Source organism: Harpia harpyja, chromosome 4, assembly GCF_026419915.1.
Source record: "Harpia harpyja isolate bHarHar1 chromosome 4, bHarHar1 primary haplotype, whole genome shotgun sequence".
Classification (NCBI taxonomy): Eukaryota; Metazoa; Chordata; class Aves; order Accipitriformes; family Accipitridae; genus Harpia; species Harpia harpyja.
Window position 1 is genome coordinate 51,876,484 of NC_068943.1, and position 22,110 is coordinate 51,898,593.

The following is a 22,110-nucleotide window of genomic DNA, read 5'->3' on the forward strand; positions in this document are numbered from 1 at the left end:
CTAATATGGGGGGGTGCTCCCTCCGCTTCCCGTGCCGCTGCGGCCTGAGATCCCTCCGTCCAGCTCGCCCGGCGGCGTGGAGAAGCGCAGGCTGCCGTTCTCCGAGGAGTGCTCGGAGGAGGAGGCGAAGGGCGATTGTCGGGAGTCGCCGAAGCTGAGGAAGGGGTCCTTCAGCTGCCGGGAGGCGGCGTAGCCCGCCAGCCACTGGGAGTAAACGTTCTCGGTGTTGGGCATGGTGGCGGCCGGCAGGTCGAACTCCTTCTCCAGCTTGATGCGTTTGGAGAAGGGGCTCAGGGAGCTGGGGCTACCCAGCAGCAGCTTTTTGGACAGGCCTCCCGAGGCGGACTCCCCCGGGGAGCAGCCCCGGCCGTTGACCGCCCCCTCGTCGATGCGGTCAGACTCGCCGGCCACCGAGTCTTCGTCGCAAGTGTCCCTGTGTGCCTCGGGCTCGGGGAGGTGGCCCCGCTTGTGTTTCTCCCCCAGGACCTGGTGGAAGGCCTCGCTGAAGTGCTGCATGGAGCTCAGGACCATGCCCTGCATGACGTCCGGCATCGACCGGCCCTCCTCGCCAGCCCGCGAGTTGTTCTCGTGGTGGCGGGCCGCCTCCAGGCTCATCCCGAAGCTGTAGTCCGGCCTGTCGCTCTCGTTCAAGTCCTCCTCCTCTTCCTCCTCCTCCTCCTCCTCCTCCTCCTCCTCTTCCTCCTCTTCCTCATCCCCGTTCTCGGGGATCATGTTGGGGTCATTCTCGCTCTTGAACTTGGCCACCACGGACTTGAGGGCACTGCTGGCGCTGCCCACCAGGTCGCTGGTGCCCGGCTCAGGGGAGCTGGCGGTGGAGAGCCCGTCATCCGACTTCACCGTCATGGGGGAGGACTTGTGCATGTGGGTCTTCATGTGGCGCTTCAGCTTGCTGGCCTGCGTGCAGGCGTGGTCGCAGAGGTTGCACTTGTAGGGCTTCTCCCCGGTGTGGCTCCGGCGGTGGACCACCAGGTTGCTCTGAAACTTGAAGGTCTTCCCGCAGAACTCGCAGGACTTGGACTTCATGGGCGGCTGGGAGGGAGGAGGAGCGGACTGCAGAGGAGGAAGGGGTGGCGTGGCCAGGAACGGGGGCTTGCTGCCGGGCTGGAAGGGCTGCAGCAACCTTTGCATAGGGCTGGGCCGGCTCGGGGACAAGGGCGGGCTGGAGGTGTTGCCGGCCAGCTCCCGCAGCCTCCGGGAGAAATCCATAGCGGGGGGCTCCATCGCCATGGGGTTCAGTCGCAGCACCCTGTCAAAGGCACTAGGGTGATGGGTGGCCAGAGCCATTTCTTCCGCACCCAGGCGCTCAATGCGATGCGGATCCAAATGGTGCCTCGGGGGAGGGCTAAAGAGGGGTGGCGTGGGTGGGAAACGCCCTTCTCCCAGCCCCGACGCCTCCCTCGAGACTGAGCCGGGTATTCTGAGCAGGTTAAAAGGGTTATTGTCTGCAATGTGAATCCCGTGGAGAGGTGGCTGGGAAGGGCACTCTGCACCTAGTCCTGTTGGGATACCAACCCGTGGCGTCAGGGGGCTGCCGTGCTCGCTTTCTAGGTAGATCCGTAAGCCGTGCGTGTTCTGTGCGTGCTGCAAGAGGAACCAGGCGCTGTTGAAAGGCTGTTTACAAGTCGTACACGTGTAGCTGCTGGGCTCGTCTTTACCTGAAAAATAACACAACAAGCAGCGTCAATCTCCGGCCGTCCACCGGCGGGCGAGAGCTCACCTCCCTCCTAAGCTCCTCTCCTCCGGGACGCCCAGCTGGGAGCTGGGGAAGGGACGTCCCAGCTCAGGCGCAGGCAGGGGACAGGGGATGGGAGGAGGCGAGGGGCGTGACGGGGAGGTCCAAACCCACCCGAAGTGCACCCACCTCCTCCCAAGAGCCCCAGCCCCGGGTTCAAAATCGAACCCCAGCAGGTAACAGCAGCAAAAAAAGCTATAAAAAAAAAGAGGCGTTGAAGTCAATCGATGCCAGCTACAACTCGGCAGACTTTATGCTGCAAGAGGCTGCTAACATTTAAACTGGGGAGTAAATAAATAAATAGATAAGTAAATATAAAACAAATAAATCCCCTTCTGAAAAGCACTCCAGAAAACTGCATACATCGGTTCAAAGCAGCAATCCAAAGCATTACGACTGCTAGCGAGCTGGGCATCATCACTTTGTAGCTCTGGGGCAAAAAAAAAGAAAAAAAGGGGGAAAAAAATTTAAATAAAATAGAGCATGGGACAGGGAGAGGGGAAGGCAGAGAGCGCAGCAGCTCCGCCAGGGAAAGAGCTGGAGGGTGGCCAGGAGGCCTGGCCGAGTGCCCTGCCGGAGCCGTATTATTTCTCTCGCACTGAAAAGAAGCTGAGGATGGTAAATGCCACTTTGGCAAGTAGCGAGCTAACTCTATTTCATGATAATTTATTTTTGGAGATAACACGGACATTATAAAAGAGCAACCAACTAATAAATAACTAAACAAAAAGCCAGCTAATAATGACAGCAGAAAGCAGCCCCTTCTAATATATGGCAAAACAAGGGGGATGAATAACTTTTTGAGGGCTGCCCACGAGGAAAGAGTGGCATGAAATATGGCGAAGGTGAGTGCACTTTTATCAATTACTGTAATTTTGCAAATAATTCACTCCCCCCCCCCATGAATGTTTTTTACTAAATGCTGGTAAACCAAAACCGGAGCTAAGAGGAGGACAAAAATTCATTTCCAGCCCTGCCCAGCAGTTCTCACAGAGCTGCTGTTTAGTGATATTTTAAAAAATAAACACGATCTTGAGGTTTGCTGAGGAATAAACCAAGAGCCCTCCAAGGACATTGGTGCTTGGGGTGGATACCTGCCTGCACCACGTACTCCTGCCCTGACCCAGCATTTACATTACAAGGCATCTGCTCCATAGGCACCACTTCTGGGTAAACCTCTTTACGTGCTGCACTGAGAGCTGCCCCCATTAGGTTTCCCCTATTTGCCTAATATGAAGAAAAGGAAAAGGAAAAGAAAAAACAAATGAGGCAGATCTGGAAAGAAAACATCGCTTTATCTGTGCCCATCTTGTTTCCCATCTCACTTGGGAGGAAGGGAAGAAAGGCTTCATATGGGCATTTTCGTTATCTGGTGAGCTGAATGATGATTTGGGGATACGAGAGGCAGGCAGCCCGCAGCACCAGCTCTAGTGCCCCGGCGCAGCTTTCCTCCCTGCCTCCCGGCTCTGCTGTTATTCTACGTTTGGCCTGAGAAGCTGAATCGGGCGACTAAAAAGAGACTCGACTGTCTACAACAGGCATTTAACACTTTAATCACTTTAAAAGCCCTTGGAATAATATTTAATGTTTCATCCTGAAGCCGGCGTCGGAATAAAATGCATTGCGGTGCTTAGTATGTGCCAGACATGCAAGCGCAGATAAATACTTAAATCTGCTGAAATTAGAGGGAAATTCAATTGGACTTTCACATTCCTATGCTCATATGTGAGCTCGGAAAAAAATCTTAAATAGGAAAATTTCATCTTGCTTCGCCATAATGAAGTGGAAGTTTTTAACACCACGGTAGGAGCTAACAACGTAACACTACCTTGCCTCTCTACCTTATAGATCAGGTCAGAGAAAATAGCATTTTATCTTATAATGAGGACACAACATCCGAGCGTTCGCTACTACATTTTAGTATTCCCATCAACTAGATATTCTAGATCATAAGGGCAGCTCGTGTAATCATAATGTCAATGAGAAGGGCTGTTACGACTGAGACTAAAGATTACATGCAAAAAGCTGCTTTGAAACTGGTAATTATTACCAGTCCACTAATAGCAAATGATGCATTACAGTTTCACCGTATAATCTGTATTTCACTCAGCTCCTGCCAGTATGGCCTTATTACATTACAGCGCTCACAAATTCTAAATTTCAAAACTACAGTCATCAATAAATGTGTTACTTGCCATAATTTGCAAAATTACTTTGTTCATAACATCTTCGACTGTTATAAAGACTGGAATTGATTTCCTGCATGGCAAAATTAGGGATACATTGATTTAATGGAGTGTAAAATGTAGTATTATTCTTCATTTGCTTGCCTGAAAAACAAGTTTTCAATTCACTGTCCGCGTTTGGTAATCAAGATAATAATTTAAATTTAAAATCATATTTATGTACGAAACTTCCCTGAACAACCCACCATTTTCAAGGGAGCAACGTAAACCCAAACAATAAAACAAAGCAGCGAAACAGTTAAAATCCACCAGCCATTTGGCTCCACCTCCTGCTTTGAAGAGACACGATTTCTAATTTGTCTATTAGTGCTTGATTAATTATGAAGGCTACTGACTGACCATATCACCACCTAGAGATACGTTCCAGTCTGATGCAGCCTTGCCAAACTGCAAGAATTATGGCACTAATCCACGCGTCGCCTGCCAGCGGCGAGACGGGTCCTTAGACCGCCACAGCAACCCCTGGTTTTGGAAGGGACTTGCCTTTCCTTCCTCCTGTCCCACCACCATGCTTTTTGGTACAGCGTTCGGGTCCCCCCAAAAGCCAGATGGGATTGTAGGACCTGAAGGCTGTGCGTCCACTGATGTCTTCTAGCTGTGGGCCAGCCTCTACGTCCACGCAGGCTTCCCAGCTAAAGCATCTGGGCAAGACCACAGTCAAGCAAGGAAAGCACAGCAGGGAGATGTAGTTAGCTGGTGCTGGCCAAGGACAGAGGGGGAGAAGGTCCCAAGGGGCTCTTCGTGCCTCATCATCCACCAGGGCAATGTGACGGGATGCGTTATCCAAAGCAGCATTGCGACACCATTGGGGCTTTCCACTGATTTCCAAGAGGCTAGCAGGAATCCCCCAGATCGAGATGTAAAGCAGGTCACGACTGAACCAGCCCTCTTCAGCCACCAGCAGTGGGACTGGAGCTCACATCCTCTGCTGCTTCGCATCAAGGAATTTAAAGTTGAAAGGGACCACCAGCTCTCACTCTCTGACCTTTCCTGCAATATGTGTCGCTCAGTTGTCCTGCGCCGTGACCAACACGATGTCTTTGGGTAAAGCGTGGTCTCCTCCAGCCCCGCAAACCGTCTTTAGGGCAAAGCACAAAACCCCAGTGAAAACCATTCAAACCAGCTCAGAAGACAAGGAGAGCACCCACTGCTTGCCACCACAGTCAGTTCCCACAGCTAACCACAGACGGGTACTGGGGTCCACCTGAATTTCTCTGGCTCCAATCTCTACCCGTTCTCTTTTTCTGTTGAGGGTTTTTTTTTTTTTGGTCAATACACTGAAAAGCTTTTTGGTACGCAATGTGCCCTCCCACGCACGCCAAGGGTACTTGTGCACCCAGAAATCAACACACACTTCAAAATCTAGTTATTTTTCCATCCTGAAGCCACTCCTTCATTCTCCTCCACTATTCAAGGACCAGCCTAGCCCTTCTCACCCTGGCATCATGCTGGGAAGGAGTTGGTTTTCCTCTAAGCCTCCCACAGAGCTGCTGCCTTCTGGGGTACCGCACCCCAGCTCTGTAAGCACGGCCCCGATTCCACTCTTTTAGCCAGGGACCACGGCAGGCTGTACCCAACCGTGCTCTCAACACACCCTGCTTGACGGTCTTTACAGACCACCCCCATAAACCCGTCCCTGTTGCTCTTCACCCGTCCACCCGCCTTTGCTTTATCCACAAAGTTAATCAGCTGCAATTGCATGTTCATTTCTAAATCACCAACGAAGTGCTAACCACCACCGTGGCTCCCACCAGTCCCTGCCGACCTCTCCCATCCACTGATGCTTCTCCGGCTAAGCCCCCACATTCCCAAATCTGTTGGCTAGCTCTGAATCACCCGTGCTAGCGATACCGCGCAGTGCTCGGTCTTCCTATACACAATGTCACACAGCACCGCGTCCAATGCCTTGCAGAGTCTATTTCATCTACATTTATCAACAGAAGTTGTCATCTCGAAGAATGAAATCAGGTTTATTTGAAAAGATCTATATTCCATAAATCTAAGTTGAGTGGCATGAATTATATTTCTATCCTTTAATTCTTTATCAATTGAATCTTATATTGGCTCTTCAATTATTTTGCCCAGAAGAGATAAGCAAAGTGTTGCCAACTCTCCCATGGTTACCCTGACCAGGTCTTGACGGCATTTTCCCAGTCCGTAAGCTTTATTAAAAACCAGCATCACATGTCAACTCCTTAGGGATTCTTGGGTGCAAGTTGTCAGGGCCTTTTCATTTAAAAATATTTATCTCCATTGGACCTTGTATAAAATCTTCCTTGGCTACTAATGAGATAGAAAAAACATCATCGCCCACCTGTGATACAGAAACATAACACTGCTGCTTTCCAGGTCTACAGCAGCAATATTTATTAAAAATTTCCACCTTACTGCTTCCTCCATCCATCACTTCCAGGGTTTTTCTTTTCTCCAGGACCCTCAGAATCTCTCCTCTTCTCCCCATCCATGCCAGGCACGAGTTTTCCTCCGCAACTTCCACTCCCCTGACCAGTTCTCTGCCCGTCATGGTTTCTCACTGCAATTGATTGCTATCTATTTTCCATTTTTTAAATTGTCATATATTGATTTTTTTTTTAATATCTAATTGCTGTTCTCATCTCACCACTTAAGCGGGGTTTGGATTTGGGCCAAAGTTGCCCTCTCCTTCCTGGACAGCTCATCAACTCTTTACAAATAGCTTCCAATTACCATTCGCATTTTTGCGTGTACATTTTTCCTCCCAGTTGATTTTACTGCTCATTTTCTTCATCTTTGGGAAATTACCCCTTTAGGAGAATTACACGGGGATACCACTTACCAAATACAAACGTGGGGCCAATATGAAACCTGACTGGTCTCACGCAGTGAAGTCTCACCCACCGTTATGTATTTATTCCTTTTCTACATCCTGGCCAGCGAAGGACTAGTGACAGGGCACAGCATTTCACTACAGCACAAATGTTTAGTGTTTCTCAAGTTATTGGCTCCTGCCTAAAAAAAAAAGCAGCAGAACAGCTCTTGCCTGCCCTGCCCCCAAAAGAAGTGATTTAACCAGTGACACACGAGTGACAGATTTAGCTTCTGATCCGAAAAATGTTAACAAATGAGTGGGATGGATATTGGCATTTGAGTGCCTTTAAGGGCAGTTGGCACAATTACTCAGTAAAAATGAAGAGATGGCTGCTTTCAGCATTAAGGGGCTTTTTTTATATTAAAAAAAAAAAAGCTGGCTTTTCTGTACTGTGCTCACAGATACACCCAGCGCGCTCAAAGTCCAAGTCGAAGCATGCCAACATCTCCAGGCACAACAGAGCTGACTCTGAGCGAGACCCTCAGCCATGTCCACCAGCAGCAAAGCCAGGCAAGATGCTGGGGAGAAGACCAGCTGGGAGGAGAAGCTGTCAGCTAGATGCCACTGCTGGGGGGGGGGGGGGGGGGGGGGCTAGCGGAGGGGGGAATGTTTTCTGGAGCTAGGCATGCAAGTTCAGGCATTGCCAAGTGAGTAATGGAATAATCTGCATGCATGTGCCAATGTGCTTTGGAGGAGCTTCCTTCGTTTCTCAAAAGTCAGGGCTGGATCCAGCAAAGCTGCTCACCGGACACACCAGTGCTTTACGGAAGAGCAACGCTGAAACGCTATGTGCAGCATCTTCTCGGTGCCCCTATCCGAAACAGGCAGCCCACAGCACAGGATGTCTTTTGGGAAGGACCACCAGATTAAGGAGCGAGATATTAACATAACACATATTTTACCACAGGGCATCGTACGGGCTGCACACAAACACGCAGTATTAGAGACACCCCGGTTTTCCCAGTGTTTTCACAAATAAAACGGTGGCATAAGCAGTGACTGCATACGTGCCAATGGTGTTCGCAAGGATTTCGTTCACAGCTGCAGATTTACTCCCTCAGAGAAATCCCTGTGCCAGAGAAATCTCCGAGCAGACCAGGAATTGGCCCTCGCTGCCCCAATGGTCCAGCCCTTGTTCTCGGCAGCTTCTCTCCACAAGCCAGCACCACACCACCAGCCTTAGTGGCTTAGCTCCTGCGTTCTCCTTCACCTTCCCCAAAAAACCCACAAGTGTAAGCAAAGCCAAGGTGTCTTTACCGGGCTACCTGCACTTACAGGGCACATACATACCTTTTGCTACCAAACTGCAGAGAACAAAAGTTAAAAGCAACTCTAACACTTGCAACCTGCAGTAAGCACCCCCCTCTCTTCTGCTCACCACCAAACAATTATCAGAGGAACAGCCTGAGCCAAACCCAGGAACTTCTTTATTCAGCTTTAATGTCAACTGACTGCTTGATTTTTGGACTGATAAATTTGGAGTTGTTATGGTATTTAAAGGGGGGAAGAAAAAAAATGGAGTTAATTGTTACCACTTGTACTTGATTCAGTTCTTCTCCATCTGGCTTGTCAAATATATCTTTTTTTTCCCCTCTCTCTCTTCTGGAAATCTGTACTGTTGAAATTCCTTTCAATTGAAAACTAGAGAAGTGGAACAGTTGGGACACAGGAAGCGTCGCAGGGCTGGGAAATAAGTGGGTCCACTCCACGCCTGCAGCAGCCCACTTCTCCCTTGGTAAGAAATAGCTGCTTTGTCGTGACTCACCTTTTCCTGGTAGTCAGTAGCATCAGTTTAGATGGGAAATTGTAACTGTCCAAACATATTTTTTCCTTCTTGCACTAGTTCTTCCTCCCCACTCTCCAGATCGCAAAAGGTGCATTATTAACCTGGTCCATCATTAACCGGTTATAAGCAGCTGTTAGCACTAGCATTGTCACTGTTGTTGTCATAATAATTATAACAATAATAAATAACAGCAGTAGCTGCATTTATGTACACCAGGGTAGTTTCTCTCTAATCTTTTCTATCACTAGATGAACCGGATTCAGAAACACTGAAAAAGCAAAATGTCCCCAAAACTCTCTAGGAAGTGATGCAGCATTGCTTGTGAAATAAGAAGCACCATTGCTGTTGTGCATTTGAAAAATAAAATCCTCCAAATCAAGTACACGCTGTTTATGAACAGGCCTGATGGCAGGTCCTGGGACCGGCTTAGTTGTGAAAATGTCAAAAATCTAGAAGGTGTTTTGCTTTGTGGGACCCCCAGAACCCCATTTGCCATCTTTAACAGCCTTTCCTTATCTACGATTTATTGATAAAACACTTATTGATATTCCTGAAAATAATTATTTTTCCTGCAAATTCAAACTCCCAGAAATCATTTTAATAAAACTGGCAAAATATTTTCTAAATCAAGTATCAACAATGCTGTTTTTTTCGTTACACCTCCTTTTAAAAGCCCATCTTCTAAAGAAGAACCAGGACAAAATGCTAACGCCATGACCCAAACTTCAAAAAGAAACCCAAGCAACAGCAGTAAGAAACAAAGCTACAGCTGACATTGCCTTGCCATTTAAAGATTTCGACCGGAGCTAGGAACTCCAGGAATTCACCTTTTTCTCCCAAAGCCAAATTTTCATTGGGTTTTGCAGCACTGCTCAGATTTCCACAAAACAGAAGGGTTTGAGGCCTGAAAAAAGAGCAAGTGGGAAGGGATGGAAACAGGGAGGCTAGTTCCTCCCTACAGAAAAGCAACATGCAGCATTCTCGGCGGGGGACGCAGGCGGGAGCAGGGAAGGCTCCATCCACTGCCCGGCAGCCGGGCTCCTCATAACCCTGGGGAACATCTGGCCCTTGCAGGAGATGTGCAGACTTCATGGATGACCGTTTTGGTTGTAGCCTCAACATATCTTGTGTATTTACTCATTCTTCTAAGCAGAACCAAACCCATAACACCTAGATTCCCCCTCCCACGAAAAATATTTTATTAACAGCAAGCAACAGAACGCATGGCTTGCTGGAGCCTTGGTGGAGAGGTGCAGGGTGCTGGGGTCCTGCCGGAGCACACCAGCGCTGCCAGGCATACCAGCCTGACCTCAATGTCTGTCACCATTTTCAAGGCGATTACAATTTGGCCACCAAGAAGACCTGCTTCAAGCTCCAACTTGGCAAGTAAGGTATCAGGCTGCAACTGATTTTGTGCTTTTTTAAAACTTAAGGGGGGTGGAAATCTGTCACGTCTTGATTAGCGAGGAACAGAAGAAACCTGCCATCGGAAAATAACACTGTGCTTGAAATTCAGCTTTGAATGAAGTTTTAAAAGGAAACCCCTCAAGCAAAGAAGACCTGATCACGCACACGTAAGCACCCTATACGCTAACACTACGGGATGGAGAAATACAGGTGATGCAGACTGCAGCATCACATGGGTAGTAGCTCCATTAACTTCAAACACCGGCGGCAGGACCTAAAGGGCGAACTACATGGTGTTGTCAGCCCTGTAGGAGGAACTCCTCACTGATACCATCTCATTTCTCTAAAAATATCATTAGCAAAGTAACCAACATCCCAGACGCGCAGGCTTCCCCGCCCGCCTCTCCCAGACTGCCTCTGGCGAGCACAGGCACAGGGATTGTAAATGTAAATGATTGTAAATGTCATCGCTGGGATGACACCTGGTAAAACAGCTCCTCTGGACCTACCTGGCACCAGGTGTGTGTCCCCTGCTGGAAGGTCCACCTGGGCTGTGGACCCACCAAGGATCAAGATTCATCTAAGCCCTGCCCCAAAAAGAGCATCAAAGCCCTTCCAAAGCCTAACCTGACTATCCAGCAAACAATACCTTGCTCCAACAGTCCATAATTATGCATTTACCCAGTGGCTACTGGGGACAACCAAGTCAATAATTCACTTTTTAAATGCAGTGTTGTAATTATACAGCTACAGACAGCTTCCAAATCATTTCATTCACTCTCATACACCTGCGTGATGAATTGTTTCCTTTTCTACTGTTTTCTCCCCGGCCAGCAGCATCTGAAGAAAAGGCAGAGTGAGCTTCAAAAGTTTCTTGCAAAGGAAGGAAAGGACATGCTCTAGCATGACATCTCAGGTCATCCCTGCCGGCATGGGGTGAGACACAGCACGACACTCCTGAGCCCTGGCAGATGCCGGCGGTGAGGCATTTCTCCTGGTTGGTATTGCATCTTCGGCATCGCTCACCCTTGCAGCCAGCACCTGGCACGGATGAATGTGCATCGCGGACGCTGCTCTGCGATGCACATTGTACACGAACGTATCTCTTACATATAGAGACTCTCAGAATCAACGCCAGGACGCCGCTTTCCTGAGAAGAGCCGCTAATGCTTGGTGACCCGATTAGCACTGCAGGACCTCGCTGGAGGATGCGGCGGCTCTACCGCATGGGGTACTTGTGGAGAGATTGAAGCAAGCTGGCATTTTGAAACGGCTGTGAGCCCTCTCTCAGGGAGAAACGAGGGCTGGCACCTTCCCACCACTGCTCACCAGCCAGCAGGCTGCCACCGGGGCACTGCCGGGCCATCGACTCTCCTCATCACCTATGGCTTTGCTTTATTTTTGCTGCATTTTGCATATTGACATCTCTGTCTGACGTACCTGGCTTCGTAGAGCACATATGTTTAAAACCATCACCTTGCAGAGATGTGGTGGTCCCTGCCAGCCCACCTGGTCAGGCACTGCCAAGGTCCCCTTCCCCATCCCACAGCACCCCTGCTCCCACCAGTGCCTCGGGCAGTGCGCCGGTTTAGCCAAAAAGCCCCAGCCCTTAGCCGAGGACCTTTAGAGCCTTATTCCACCTTTTTCTTCCCAAAATGGATCCTCTTCAGACTCTCCTCTTTCCCAGCCTTCCCCTTTGGCTCGCTTTCCTCTCCCTTTCAAATTAATGATATTTAGCCAGCAGCAAACCATCCTGACAAAGTGGGTCAGGGGAACTGCAGGTCCCCCCCAAACAATACCTCCGCCTGCAAATCATCTGCCAGGAAAGGCAAAGGTTTATTCTGTCCCTGAGCAAGTTCAATGTCACCATGGAGTTGCAAGCACAGCAAGTGCTGAACCAGATCCTACGACGTTTAGTTTCATAACTTGCACAAGCGAGTATTAGTAGAATCGATAATACATATATTTTCCCCTCCCTGCTTTGCAAATAGGACCAAAAGGTGTCGTAAAGTTGTCCACTCTCCTCCGTTTATTCTGTCTCCTCTCCATCGTTGAGATATCCTTGAAGTTGAAAATGATATAATACTCCAAATATCTGGAGTTTGGAGGATGTAAGACTTGCAAGAATTGCTACAGCTTTATTGTGTTCTCGGGGCACAGAGAGTATTTACCATACATACATCAAGTCAAGGAATGCAAAAAGGGCATACGAAAAACTTGGCGCTTCGAGCTCAGGAGTTTAAATTCCCAGAAAGGCAGAAAAAGAGTAGATTTTCTTATTTATAGATTTGCAGATGAAATCCAACAACACCAGCCTCCTCCCCCCCCCCCCCCCAAAAAAAGCCCTCCTTCCTTTATGTCAGTAAGGCTGATTCAATTTTCCAGGCTTGCAAGGTCTCCTCTCACCGAGTATTACCCCGACCCCAATAACACGCACTGTTCCAAGGTTAAGATCTGTTTCCTTACAATAATGCAGAAAGCTGTTGTTTCAGTCGTGGCTGCAGAATTCAGCTTTGAAGGACAGGTTAGTACCACACTACATTTAACTGGATTCAGTTCATCTGATTATACAGTGCCTTGCTTTCTGGAATATGTAATCATCTCTTTCCGATGACATTTTAAATATCCAACTAGACAAATAATTGCAGCAATAATTGATAGCTGAGTCAAGCTGGAAGATTATTGATTGGCACAGTACCCGCTGAAACAAATGTTCATCTTTCAAACATTACAGTGAGGATGCTTAAATCTAACTTTTGCTGATAAATGATAAAAATTTGATTTACTGATAAAACTACCAGAATAGAATATGCACTTCAGGATTTGATTACCTGGTGAAATTTTTCGAAGAAAAATTAGGCATCAGGATTTGTATTCTATTTCACATGAGTAATTGCCAAGATATGGATAAGCAGTTGAACATAAACACACACGGAGAAGTCTTAAGGAGTTGCTGATTAACTCTCTACCTTCCTGAATGGAATTTATCTGTTCCTAATCACTGCTTACGTAGGAGTTTATCCTGCTGCCTTCCCACGGATGCCTCACGTGGGTGTCATTACCGGCAACAGGAGTTACACGTCGGGAAAGATCCCCCCATCGTTTTCCCAGCAGCTCAAAGCCCTCAGTTTAAATGTGCATATTCTTACTCCACTATGAAGGCAGCCAAAATGAGGGTTTGATCTCATTTGCTATGGTGTACATCAGCAGTGCCAGTGCCCAAATCTGCGATGCTGCATAAAAGCAGCAGGAGGGAGGTCAAGATCAGGTGCATTTGCAAACTGCATTCGCTGCCTTAAAGGGAGGGGGTTTAAAGCTGAAATAAAACTACTTTCAGCTCTTACTACACAGGGTTCTGTTTAAAACAAGGGATTTCTTCTAATTACGAAATTCTGGACCCCCGCAGTACTGCCTATACATCAGGGGGAGAGAAAGGGGGAATTTCTGAAACTTACTGATTAGAAAGCAGAGCGAGCGGCCATGGCAGAGGATCGCTGTGCGCGGAAAGGCAAGCGATGAGCTGCCTAGTTAGGGCAGAAGAGCCATTGCCAAGGCAGAAGCCTGAAATTAAGGAAAAGCTCCAGAATATTTGAGCAGGGAACAAAGAGCAAAAATTCCAGAGTAAGAGATGAAAAATGCACTGAAACGTTTTGAAATGGAGCCATTAGGAGCTGATTGAGTCTTGGAGCTACTCTTAAAAATCAGCCACTTGTTAGATGCAGCGATCAGCTGAGCCCTGACACTTAAGGCATATGAGGGAGCTTGTCGAGCGGCTTCGCTCTAATTTAGAGATCCTCAGTTAATTAGAAAGCCCACAGATTTTCTGCAAATGCGGGTGGCCATCGACAGCTTGTGCTTTTGGTGCTTTCCGGGTGACAGTTGCCGGACTGACCTTCCTGGCGCTGGCAGGGCTGCCCAGACCCTTGCCATGTCGGGGAATTCAATCGCCGCCAGTGCCGGCGCAAAGTTACAAGTAAGGTTACTCCGCTCCTACAGGCCGTTTCCTCCTCTGAAACAAACCCTGATGAAACCTGCATTTGCTTAATGCTATAAGTAGCTCCAGCTTTGAATTATTATTATTTTTACCCCCTGCCAAGTGGATGTCACAGCCAGCCCGGGACTTTGGGGTGGGATTTTTTTCAAAGGTGGTGCCAGCAGAGGTTGGGAGAAGAGAAGTGCTTTACGGGGAATGACCTGCTCATGTTGAACCCACGGCCACAACTGCAGGAGAGAAACCTCCCTTTGAGATGTTCGTTTCCCTGATACCTACAGCAGGTAGCAGTGGCTGCAGGGGATGGAGCCCCTCTCCAGAGGACGGCACTCCCTGAGCACCCAGCATGCCCCATCCCACGGGGATGCCTTTCCCAGCTGCAAAGCGAGGTCTGGTGATGCTCTCCAAGTAGAACCCACTGATAATAAGTAATGCAGGGCAAATACTAACAACACATGCAACCCACTGAACAAAACGAGGCTTGTTTGGAAATGCAAGGAAACGAGTGGAAGTTACAGTGACAACCAAAAGGCAAGATGACAGACCCTGCAGTCACACAGGGAGTCGGCGGCAGACACTAGAAAATTAACTCTCAGGAACAGTCTAGCATTGGCAGGGAAATGAATGAGATGATCTAAGAGATATTTTCCACCTCTAATAGGATTTGATGATGATTTTGCATAGGCTTTTGTGCTAGCCTGGCTTTTGATAAAGGCATGGTGTCTCTTTTCAACCCACATGCAAGGGAGAGATTAATAAGTTGCAGACTCAGCCCACCTTGGCTATAAATGGTTCTTGTGCCTATAGGGGGAAAAAAGGCCAAGCTATCACTGAAAAAAAAACCCCAGTGAACTGAGTGCAGTTAGTGCTTTTACACCCAAATCTTCAGTTATTAAGAGATTTAGAAAGGAGAGAAAAATTCTCCTCCAGCATCCAAAAAAGCACCAATTTAGTACCCAGACAGGGCAGCGATGCACAAACCACAGCCAGTTTAGGAGCGCTGGATTGAGACCTTTCCAGGGAGAGCGTCGCTGAGGGCTGTGGGATGCAAGGGGAGATGAGATGGCTCCAACACATCTTGCAGGTTGCTTTTCCCCCATGCAGGAGAAGGGGGCAGAGCCACCGGCAGGTAAGGACGGCACTCGCTTGGGAAGACCTGGCTTGGAGACTTTTGCCCGCTCACAACCTCATATCAGCGGAGGAAAAGACCAGAGGACTGGCCTCGGAGGATGGAAAAGAACAAAATGGAAACAAGAGTTTTTAAGCATACAAAACGCATTGTAGAGAATCCCATCTTTTAGCAAGATAAGCATTTTCTTACAGGAAAATGCAATTAAATGTTGTAACTGCCAGCACTTAAGATACCAGTAACGGGTAGCGATAAAAAAACCCTAACCTCACCTGATGAAGCAAATAATCTTCCGTGTAGTCTGCATGGTCATATCATGATACCTTCTCTTGGGACAAATGGCCCCTTACTCCACGGGCTATTCCGCTGTTATTTTTCAGCAGGAAGATTTGGGGATCCAGGTCCTGCTCTTTAGCACCACTGGGACTAAACTCTGAGCCTTGCTGCTGTCTAATCCTTGCGTTGGGCCAAATGAACATGGCTGCCATTCAGAAGAGAGCCGCTCTCCTGCTCTTCATCCACAAGTCTTCCTTTTCTGGCTCTTCACCTCTTACTTTGACAACACCTCGGATAAGGGGGCTGAGGCCCCCATCATCTGTCTCATTATGCTAGCAAAATCAGCCCACATATGCTGCTGTACATCCCAGTGCACAGGAGGACGTGGGGCACACTGTGACCTGCCAGCAGCATCTCTACATCCACGCAGCCGGGACAACTCACTGGGAAGCCACGTGCCAGTCCCTGCTGGCATCGCTACCCTCGCTGCCAACCTACAGTCACCCACAGGGCAGCTCTGCTTTTCAGGAAAACCAGCTCACGGGGCTGAAGATGGGCAACCAGATGCATCACCACATGCCTGACCACAGACTTCTGCCTGCAGAGAGCATTTCAGGTTCAAGGCCGCTGTTATTTGCACTGCAGCCAGGTCCAGCGGCTGCCACGGGGGACCAGAGCCCCTCGGAGTGCGGCACTGCACCCAGAGATAACAAAACGACAGTTCCTGCCCCCGAGCTGGCAATTATCATCATCGCTATTATAACATTGACGAGAGGGGCTGTCAGTTTAAACAGGCTACTGCTTCGACACCAATCCTTCCCACTCCTTGGGCTTAAGAGCGCTGAATATTTCAGCAGGAAAATGGCAGAAGTTGCAATCCTCCCATTTGCTGTCACATCTCGCAGCGCTTTTGAAAAACCACAGCGGCGCATTCGCAGCTGCAGTAAAAGAAATTGGCCTCACGTCATTTTTTAGCAATAATACAGTAAGAGAGCAATAACGTTAAAAACAATTAACATCAAGATGTTGCACTCAATCACACCTTAAGTCTGAGGAGCTCGGTGTGCTTTGCAAATGGCCGTTAATGCCACGAAGGCTATATGGGGAGTGGAAGCATTGCCCATGGTCCCGCAGGGGCATTTTCCAGCCGCTTACCTCCGGGTCCTCATTTTCTCAGGGATGGGAGCACTTTCCAACAAGCATCGGCAAGCATAGAGCTCGTACCTGCCATCTCCAGCATCTCCAACACCCAGTCTGTGCCCGACCCTCCCCATGCTCCCCAAAAAGGGTGCTGGATGCCGTGGTAATAGACGGCAGCTCCATGAAAGGCGTAAAAGTCCTTGAGTCATCACTTTACCTGAACGTTTTATCAGAAAACACCCCGTCCAGGGGCAGGCTGGGAGATGGCCGCATATACGGCAGGTCTGAAATTGCGATCAGCTTCACCTTGATTCTTTTTCCAATGTCCTTGGCCATCCAGTTAAGATCTGACAGCATTTAAAGATGACAGTGCTTGAGGTAATGGGACAATGCCGTAACAGGATTACAGGAAATGTGAAAGAAAGGACATACGTACATAATGTCATTTAGGTAATGTCATCTATGAACAGGTTTTGCTGCAATTTTGCTGACAAAGAAGTCAGTCTCACTTATACAATTCCTTTTAAACTCTGTTACGGCTGTAAATAGTTTACTTCTTCCTGAAAGAAAGCTTTTTAGACGTGTCGTCGCAAATATTTTGTCCAACTTTCTCGCTGGTCCAAGGCGGGGGTATCCTAGGCTTGGGGGAGGGGGGGGGAAGCAATGCAAACCAGCACGAGGTGGCAAGCAGGGCGAGGCAGCAGGATCGAAGGACTCTACGCCACCCTCCCAACCCAGCTGCAGCACCCAGACTTTTTAAGATCCTCCCAATTAATTTCCACCCAGCTATTTCCTCCCCGCGTCCTTTTTCCATCAGTATTCCCTTTCAGTCCCACCGCAGCTGCCCCCGAAACAGCTTCCTCATTGTCCCCCACCAGAAGTGGTATATGTGTGCCAAGCAACTGACCGCAAACAAAAGCCTGTTTGACCAACGCTTGTTCTGAAACAAAACCCCGGCTGGAGAAGGAAATCCCGCAAAGGAGGGGGGATTGATGCTGGGACAATTTGGAAGGCGAGCCCAGGCGCGCTCGCCCCCGGGGACTCACATTCTTGCCAGACAATGGTGTCTGGCCTCCTCATTCACCGCCTGCCTCACACCCCTCCCCAAAAAATCCCTCCTAAAAGCCATGTTTATTATATAGACTGATAAGCGGGAGAGATGCCGTTAAATTGAGCCTGCGACCATCTCGGGCACTGCCTGCAGTGTCTCGGGGACAGTGGGCAGACAATAGAAGCCTCTAAAGGACTTGGGGAAGGGTTTCTGGAGCTAAACTTATTGCTAGGAAATACTGGGATGACTTGACTTCTTCTACATGGGATGGTGAAAATTAATGGCCAAGGGGGTGGCTGCGAGGTCCCCACTTGTCACCCTTTCTTGGGGAGCATTTACTCTTTCTGAGCAAGATGCTTCTTCTGAGCTCCCCAACCTTCCCTCAGATGACTCCTTCCCCTGAGCCCGGCAAAAGCGGCTGTTATGAAAAAGCCAGGCCTTTGCCCCCCACACATCTGCCTGCCATTGGCATGTTTAGTTACCGATTAGAGGAAACACCCTCCCTGGGCAGGCAGCCCCCTCCCTCGATAAGTACGGTTGGAAACCACAGGAGTTGCACAGGCCAGTTCGCATGCCGTACACCAGCCTGACCTTCTTATCCGTTAATAAACAGACATTCAGGTCTTCGTCGCATTGAGCAACGTTGACATCTGCCCGTTTAGGCAACACATTGGGCAGCAGCTGGGTTTGTGGCCAGGCAGCCGGCAGGGTTTGCTGCAGGCTCCCCGCAGGCTTTGGCGGAGGCAGGATCCTACCGCCTGTCTGTCTGTCTGTCTGCCCGGGCACGCATTACTGCTGGAAGACACTCGTAATAAACACAGATACGTTAAAATTCCTCGCAAGGTTGTAATACTCGGCCCTTGAACAGCACGTCCCAGTCGTCACCGAGCCATCCCCAGGAGCACAGGACACCACCCCCTGCACCAGGTAGAGATGGGGAAACCAGCCGAAGCGGCTCTAGTCCATCCCCCTGCACCCACCCTCCAGTCCCCAGCTACGGAGAAGAAAAGCTTTTGCCATGATTAAAGGTGATTTTCTAAAGTGTATTTACCATTTTGGTGCCGAGGCCACTCATGGTGTTTATATGTATGTTTGAAAGCATATGTATACATTTTTTATTTCTACCCCCGCAGAAGTGCTTGTGCAGTTGCTGTAATAAGGTATCTATGGGATATGAGCACGCAGGGATGAACCACAAAACTGAGATGTAGATTTTGGTGCTGTTCACAGAGTGCCAAGGCTACAGCCCCGATCCTGGGGCAAACTGCTGGTCCCTTGCTTTCAGAGTAGGATGTGCCCCTCTGCACACTGTCTACCTGCCAGTTTTTGCTGCTGTCTGAGCTTCCAGCTCTACAGAGATCCCGCCACAGCCGAGCTTCCCCATGGCTGGGAGACAGCCTTGGAGGGTACTGAAATGGGAGACAAGCGGTAGGACCTGTCCCCTTGCAACAGCTCCGGCAGCACCTGCAGCTCCCTGCCCACTTCAGTCGGACACGTGGGTGATCAGGATCAGACCCGTGCAGGTTGTAACCAGCTGCAGGGCTACGAACACAACCAATGATGTGCACGTGCCTTGTGCTGTACATCCCACATTTTTAAACAGTATTAAGCAGTTCTGCACTTACTTTCCCATCTTCTCTAAAGCTGAGCTTTTAAAAGCCCTCCAAGGCAGCATGTCCCTACAGCCACCACTTCTGGCACTCAAGATGAGGCTATCCCATGCCACTATGTCCATCCAGAGAGGGACCTACTTACTGCTACTAGAGGAAACAGCAAGGCAGACAGGTGACCACGTCAAAACCTGATCGCTCCAGCTACGCCGCCTGTGAGACACCAAACAAAATGCTTCTGGTCCACAGAGCTACACTATACATTGAATAACACACTACACGGGGGGGGGGGGGGGGGGGGGGGGGTGTGTTTTTCTGAAATTAATAATGCTGCCCTTAGCACTTACTGTTTCTGTCTGCCTCCTCTGAAGCCGGGATGCTGAAGTCGCAGAGCACATCCCTGATGGAAGTTAAAAGAGGCTGCCAGGGAAACACATGCAGCCCTCCTGAGCTGATTAGGCATTTTTAAGCACAACCCCACCACTTCCAGAAAACCGGCCCTAATCATTCTTGCCCCGACAAAGCCTCTCTGAGCACAGCGCTGCTCCACAACACCTCGAATAACTTTGCACAGAGGGAGGGGAGCTACCCCATCCCATCCGCTGCAGCCAAGCACAGCAGCAATCCACATCTCATGGCCGAATTAGATGATTTTGACATAACGTGTAGGTGAAATTTCAGGAATGGGGCTACCCTGTTAGAAAACGGTCAGAAAAACAGGGTTAATGCCCTCGTTATCTGGCTAACCACATTGCTGCACTGTGCGTGGTCCGTTCAGTGATACTAGCCTGTTGGGCGAGCAGGGATGCTGCAGCACCGAGTGCTGCGGAAGCAGGGCCAACAACGCAGTCCCAGCGAATTAACCAGCCACCATGGAAAACCTGGCTTTATTCCTTACTGGGAACATCAGGAGGTGATTCCTCCCTCCCTGACTCACTCAATTCTTTTCTTGCATCTGGCTCATCCGTCCAAGCCACTGTGTTTGCAGCAGTGCAGGGGATCACTGCAGCTGGGGATGTGGACGAAATAGCCTCGTGGCTCTGCTCTCACTGTACAGCAACGGGTCCCACGTGATGGGCTGCCACAGAGGACGGACCACTGCTCACTGCTACCTAACGTAAAAGGCTGCTGGAGAACTGGCTGCTGAACCTGACATCTCGGACGCTGCTCCAGGAGGCCAGAGCTGAGGCATACGTGACTCATTTATAAATTATATACCATGTGTTGGTTGGGGTTTTTTTGGTTTGTTTTTTTTTTTTTTTAATTTAAATACTGTTAGGCAGAAATTCCGCAGCAATTTGCTTTGTTTCTTTGATCATGGGATTGCTACTCTTCTTCCCCTGGGGAGAAACATGCCCTAAAAACAAACAAATGCTGCACTGGAAATAAAGAGCCCACTTCTTTGAAACCTCTGGAGATACACTCACAGCTGTTGGAAGACACACACTCACCCCTAAAAACCAAAACTACCCAGAGCTGTGCCACTGAAGGACACCAGGAGGCCCACAGCAGCCCCTGGCTCCAGTTTCACAAACTTGCAAATGTTTTCCAAATTCCTAACCCTACAAATAAGTGTGCAACAGGACACGCAACCACTGTCGGCATGTGAAAACACAGGGCTTTCTCTGCCAGGGCTGGGGCAGCTACTGATGTGCTCCGACCCCACTGTAGGACAGCCGCTTCTTTCCACTAACGGCATTTGATGTATTCAAATAACTTTCATGAAGCCTCCAGCCTTCCCTACCACTGACTCAAACTCTTGTTGGTTTTGTAGATCTGGAATAATCCCTTTGGACTCATGGCAGCAAGCGGCGTGAACCTTGCCTGTGTGTATTTGATCTGAAGTGGAACTGAAGTCCCTTTTTCAAGTTTTATCCCAGGGCACCAGTAGGATCCCGTAATCCCATGGCTCCAAGAAAGCTTTAAGAAAAACCACAGCTGCAGTGAGAATCGCCACCAAACCACACATGTTGGCAATGCCGGGCTACCTACCTATGCAGATATTTGGACTAACTTCCAGCAGAAAAGGCACAAGATGACTTCTCTTCTACGCCTAGCCCAAATCCATTTACATCTGGCTCTGCACCCCACCTGCACGTAAGCCACCACCGTCTCCCAACCCTTCCTTTTGGGTGACGACTGTCATTTTCCTATATGGGGCCTGATGCGATGTTGAAGCCTCCCACAATCAGCTGCAGACTTGAGGTCAGACCCTCTGCGAGCGACCCAGGGGAGGAGCAGCATGCCAGGATAAGGTCGGAATCTGCAGCCTGGCACTAAAACGTAGCTCTCAAATGCAGGGGGGTACCTCTCCACCACCCTTCACAGGTGGCCCTGAGCTCGTTCAGCCCACAATCTCCTTCCGTGACTGCTCTGAGTCAGCCCTGTGCTGCATGATTGCATAAATTCATTGCTAAGCCTGAACTAATATAGCCAGGCTCTCCGCAGGGCTTATCAACTCGGGCTGGGTGCTGCACAGGCTCGGCACCTACCCTGCTCCTGGCTGGGCGATGGCGCGGGTCCAGCCAGCTCTGAGCATGAGCAGAGCTCGTTCTCATCCGCTGGCAAAATGTATGCAAGCTGTAAGAAGTACGCCTCGGAAACCCTGGAAATCTGACAGCTTTTTGTGTTGTAATAATGCAATTCAAAAGACTACCGGGATTGTATAAATATTTGTACAGACACTTATCGCTGTAGCAGTCAGATACTCGGTCCCCCTGAATCAGCTGATCTGCTTCAAGTCCTTGCCTCCGTATGCAGAAGTCTGCTAACCAAAACCGTGCAACCCCAGCGTAACCATCTACGTAGCAAAACATAAAGCCTCTGTTTATATAAATAGTCTCCATCCTCTACCCTCCCTACTTGCTGGGCGG

At 49.2% G+C, this 22,110-nt stretch overlaps 1 protein-coding gene across 1 annotated transcript in view; it reads right to left on the reverse strand.

Annotated features, from left to right (window-relative positions):
• The window catches only part of BCL11A (BCL11 transcription factor A), a 74,740-nt gene that overhangs the window by 8,158 nt on the left and 44,472 nt on the right, over positions 1-22,110 (reverse strand). Inside the window, 2 exon segments of the mRNA XM_052784005.1 lie at positions 1-11; positions 13-1,676. The exon segment at positions 1-11 is cut by the window's left edge and continues 53 nt beyond it. Coding sequence (XP_052639965.1) covers positions 1-11; positions 13-1,676 — 1,675 coding nt within the window.